Genomic DNA, 5,359 nt, shown 5'->3' with positions numbered 1-5,359 from the left:
ATACCTATGGGGGATCCAGAAAGTCTAGTTTCTGACTCATCTCAGTCAAATGTGCTTGGTGATTCCTGCACACCTGGGTCCCAGGAGAAAGCCTCAAACCCAGGTGAGGTCTGGCAGTCCCCTAGACATCAGGGAAGGTTTGGTGCGGGCCTCTGATGGCCCACAGGGAGCACATGGGATGAGGACTGACAGAAGCTGGGTGAGAAAGCCGGGGTTTGCAACTCTGCAACTTTTGCAACCTTCCCCCCAAAAATGAGGCACCTGCGTCTAGCCCTGGGTTGGCCACTGCTGTGAAAACAGAGTCTACCACCCTAAATTTTAGGTGTCTGAGCCACTCCTTTGGGGACTGGTTTACTGATTCCTTCTTTGAAAGGCAAACAGCTGAGGATGGCTGTACCTCTTTGCTGGTCAGGACTGGAGTATTGACTGTTCAGCAAGTCTCATCAGGCTCAGGTTAAACTAATCTCTCATCCTCTGCCTGTGTTTTTTCTCCTCTTAAGGTAATTTTCACATGTAAGTGGTTTTGTGCAAATGGTTCCTTTAGTTTTCTTTAGAGAGAAAAGTGTGAAAGTGCTGGACTGCTACATCCCAGAGCTGTTTACATGGGGCCTTTCAGCTTTTTCATGCTGTTGATTTTGTCTTTCTGTTCTGTGTGCCAGAAAAGTAGTAAAATGTAAATATTTTATAAAGGTGATCTGTGATGGGTGATGGTATGGAACTGATCCAGTGGTTGAGTTTATCTATGATTTTAAAATCCCGACAAGGAAAGTCTTAAATTCTTCCATCCACCCCACATTCTGTATATATCATCTTGATCAGAAAGACTTTCTTGGTAATAAAACTCCTCTATCTAGCTAGTTGTGAGTGCGCTGCCTTCAGACGGTTTCTTTTTAATGAATGGCATGGAAAACTCTTCCAAGGCCAAAATACACAAACAAGATTTATTAATCCTGCAGCCCCTGCCACTCATGATAATACTAATAATCCATAAGCTTTACATCATGTCTAACATCCCTTGTAACAAACGCATCCCTGGGAGATGAACAATAAATCCCATGTGCACTCTGCTCCCTCCTCCTCCACCTTGATGAGGGAGCTTCGGATTTGGTGCAGCTCTTTTCAGCTACCCTGGTTCCTTCTTGCTTCTCATGCTGGCAGGGGGCTGACGCTGCCCCAGTCCTTCACAAGGTACTTCTCTGTCTCCTCTGAAGCCGTCAGTATTTGTCGCTGTATTTGCAGTCAGGGTAGCGGTAGGCAAAACGGGAATCGCAAGACCGTAGAGGTTTCAGGAGCTCTGCCAGCTTTGCAACTGCCTCGTCGACACCCTGGTCATCGGCGAGGCCATCGGCACAGTGCTGCAGGAAGCTGTCTATCTTCTCCTGCACAGGTTGCAGGAATTTCCCCTTCAGCAGCTTAGGCAAAAGCTCTTGACACACCATGATGAGGCTGTGCTTCTCTCTGATGGAGTTACAGGACACAAATGCAGACTGGCAGTCCACAGTCAAGCAGCTAAATATATCCTTATACTCCTGTTGGCTGTCAATCAGCTGGCTCCCTATTAGAGACAATTAAACCAGTTGTTAGAAGCACAGAAGCAAAATCTTGGATAATCACATATGTCTGTACCTCTGTATTAACGTAGGTTTGTTACTATCTAAAGGATACTGCTGTCTTTCACCGCAACGTACTCCGCACTGTAGCTGTCTATGGGCCAATTTTCTCACTCCTGAAATAGATACATTTTTCTGAATGACAGAGCTCTGCAGAACCGCCTGACAGAGGAATTGGAGTGTGTTGAGTCAAACTGATGCAGAAAAAATGAGAAAGAACTGCAGTACTAACATAAAACATGGAGTTCCTACAAGAACTACCACAAATAGTCAAACCCCTAATTTTTCCCTGTTACCCAAATCATTAAATTGCAACAACAGCTCATCTCGCTGGAGTCAAGTCAACAGTAATCGCTGTTGGGACAAGAAAAAGAAACCCAGTGGAAAATTCTCTGACAGCTGCTTCTGAATATTTGAGTTCTACTCAGCTGAACGTGTGAGCTGAGCAAAGGCCTTTTGAAAATCTGAACATTCAAAATGAAATTGTTAAATTATTGGAGGAATAGTCTTTGATTAGCTCTGCTTCCAGGAGTAGACCATGGTAACCTGTGAAAAGTGAATAGCAGCCCTTGGTTTTATGTAAAAATGACAAAAGGGGGATTTTATTCCTATAATAATAACGATGATTAGTCACTGTGATAAATGCACCTAAAAAGAGCCTGTTTTGACCCAATATTTAAATGAAGTGATGAAATTTCTACTTGCAAATACTGGCATTTGTGTGGCAAAAGTTTTAAAAGAGGTGCTTTAGGAAGATTTCAAATGAGAGCGTTCAGCACCATGCGCGCTGGCCCCATGCCCGCTGCGGGCTCCTGCCAGCCACAGAGGGGGCTGGGCAGGACGTAAGCTCCCACAGTCGCTCGGTCCCCAAACCACTGACTGCACAAACAAAACGGCTGTTGCCTTCCTGACTCGAAGCCAGGACGGCAGGAGCTTTTGCTGTCGGTAAATCTCCCCGTGAACCCTTCGTTATTTAATTTAGCCAGTGATGTTTTGTTGAGCCGAGCGTAGCGGGTGAAAGATTTGTCTCCCCCATCTCACTAAGCTCTCCTGCGACAGATGCGCAGCCACAGAGCCTGCTGAGTACCTTCCTCCTTGTCGATGATCCCCAGCGTGCTGGCATCCCGGATGAACAGATGCCCGTTGCTAAATACGCCGAAGGTGCCAGCGTCCACGTGGGTGAAGTAGAAGAAATAGTTGAGGTCGTTGGTGCCCATGGAGCGGAGGACGGCGAGGAGCTGGAGGGCCAGGTCTGCGGCCACCTCGGGGGCTGCGCCGTAGAAGTCGCGCAGGGGCCGGGTGCTGGCGCTGACCACCAGCCGCCCGCAGGAGCCCAGGTACCGCGGGAAGGGCCATCCCTCCACGTCGGGGAAGATCTGTCGGGGAGAGCAGGAAGAAGGGGATTGTCCCTGCTCTCTGGCTGCTGCCCTCTGCCCACGGACCCACCTCCTCTCCTTTCCAGGAGACCTTCAATTGCCCTGCCTGGCTTCAAGCAGCAGCACCAGCACCAGCATCATGTTTTGCTTTCTAAAGCAGCCTGCCACCCTTCCTCACCCCAGCCTGCCCCAGCAGCTGGGGAAGGCTCTGCTCTGTCCACGAGTAGCTATGCTGCTTTTTACTCCTACCCCCATTTCTTAATGAAGAAAGAAGAATCTGGTATTTCAAGACCAATTTCATAGGGGAGACTAACTGGAAAGTCCAAGATAATAATAGATTTCAAATTCATTAAAATTTTAGGTATAGAGGAGCTAATTTTAGGTGTCTTTATGGAGCCTTTGATGGGTCCCTCATGAGCACTGCATAGCTGAAGTCACAGCTTGGAGGTGAGATGGGGCTAAAGCAGTTTTCACTAACTTGTAAGAACTGCCTGGCCATTTGGTAAGAGACTTTGCAGTCTCAGGGACAGAAGTGCTGGGTGTGCTACAGTGAGGACACCTGGGCTGGGCTGCCTGCATCGCTGCAGCTCGCGCTAGCAGGGCAGTTATCCCAGGGGCAAACCAGGCTGCACGACTGCTGAGCCATGCCAGCACAAAACCTTCTGCCATTTACATGGTAACTTGTCTGTCTCCCCTGCGCCCCAGACCCTGCCCAGGCAGAGTTATGAACATGAACTCATCCAGTTTCATGTTTAGGGTTGCTTCTCCCTTCTGCTGTGAAGGTGTTTTGGGCACCCACGTAAAATCAGTCCATTTCTCTTGGTCATATTTTTCTCACCTCTTCAAGCTGCATGACCGTATCTTTATGGTACTCAGCACTTTAAAGTGCTGAGAGCTGCAGCCTCATGGCCCAGCGAGCCATGACCAGGGTGGCTTATGACCCCTGTGAGACTCCCAGAGCATAAGCACCATTCCCCTGTGCACTGCTGAGGGCAGAGGTGGCCTGGGGCAGAAGACAGATGCTGCCACTGCCTCCCTTCAAAGGGTTGCAGGAGACAACAATTAGGACTAAAGGTGGGGCAGTGGTAGGGAAGGGTGAGGATATTCCCTAGGAGACGTGTAAGGAAAGAGAGGAGCTACATGCCAAGCATGTCAGCAGGGGACCAGGGGAGCTGTGCGAAGCCTCCCACCTCTCTGCCTTCGCACTCAGAGCTCAGCTGTATCTGAGATGCCACCAAACACATCTGCTAAGCTGCACTTTGCTTCAGAGCTAGTTAACAATGGCATGCAAATGGAAAAAACAGCGCTGGCACATGAAGCCTGGGTAATCAGTGCTCTCCAAGTCCATGTTCAACCTCAACACTGTGTCTTGGTCCTCCCACGCTAGAGTGCTCTTTCTCTTTTATAAACAGGCTGTGATTTTAAGTGATATATTAGCAAGGCAAACACAACACTGTGAAACGTCGGGGACGTGTAAAACCCTGGCTTTCACAGTGCGCTACTGCAATAACCCGTCTGGGTTCTGGTTTATTTAAGGAGCTGGGAATTTGTATCTCTCCACAGCTCCACAGGCTCACGCAAGGAGCACTGCAGGAGTTTGCCTGGCTTCAGCCATCCAACCCCACAGAAGAAACACGCTCTGTGAAAGCTAGGGAGCTTGCCAAAGGCCAGGGCTGGGACTCCTCTGCAGCTGAGGGCTGGTGCACATCTCATGTGAGGGTTTGCTTGCAGGGGGCTGTGGGGTGGTGTTTCAAGCCGGGGCAAGGTGGTGGTCCATACCTGTAACAAGATGGGGTGTGAATTCACTGACAGGGTGTACAACAGGCGCAGTTTGTCCCGGTCAGTGAGGTGGTCCATGTAGATGCTGCCAGCGTCAGGCACCTCAGCATAGCGCCGCACTATCCTGTCCAGGAGACGCTGGGATGGGCAGCGCAGCATTGGGCTGGACAGGCCCTGGCGAGAGGGGAAAACATGACAAAGATGTTTATTTTCCAGCCTGAGATGTTGCAATGTGCTTGGCCTGCACTGGGATATGGGCACCTCTGTGCTCTGCCCCCTGTGCCTCTGCCCCACATGGCACAGCTTTGCTGACAGGTAGAGGCACACGGGGGGATCTCCACAGCAAAATCTTCCGAGGAGAAAAACCTGCGCCATCCAAAAATGCCTGTTCACAACTCAGGGTTCTAAAATGGCACTCAGTCTTTGAGGCACAGCCATGGATGCTGCAAACCTGATCTCCCTGCTACTGCGCGGCACCACGTTGCTCCACACTGGCAGGACTCCTCCCTCCCCCCGGGTTTCCAGCCCTGGCATCCCTGCTCACTGGTGGAGGCTTCCTTGTCATTACGGTGGTGAGTCACTTCCCTTGTTAAA

At 50.0% G+C, this 5,359-nt stretch overlaps 1 protein-coding gene across 1 annotated transcript; it reads right to left on the bottom strand.

The window, feature by feature from the left end:
* Positions 1-999: 999 nt before the first annotated feature.
* On the bottom strand, positions 1,000-4,939 carry DIPK2B (divergent protein kinase domain 2B; the record flags this gene model as incomplete). The annotated part of the gene is made up of 3 exons (XM_010170548.1): positions 1,000-1,555; positions 2,698-2,986; positions 4,766-4,939. Coding segments are annotated over 3 exons (804 nt in total), but the record flags the coding sequence as incomplete, so codon positions are not given.
* Between the last annotated feature and the right edge of the window lie 420 nt (positions 4,940-5,359).

The sequence above is a fragment of the Antrostomus carolinensis genome, unplaced genomic scaffold (assembly GCF_000700745.2).
Source record: "Antrostomus carolinensis isolate BGI_N321 unplaced genomic scaffold, ASM70074v2 scaffold39966, whole genome shotgun sequence".
Lineage (NCBI taxonomy): Eukaryota > Metazoa > Chordata > Aves > Caprimulgiformes > Caprimulgidae > Antrostomus > Antrostomus carolinensis.
Note: the sequence above shows the minus strand (reverse complement) of the source record. Positions and strands in the feature narration are given on the sequence as shown.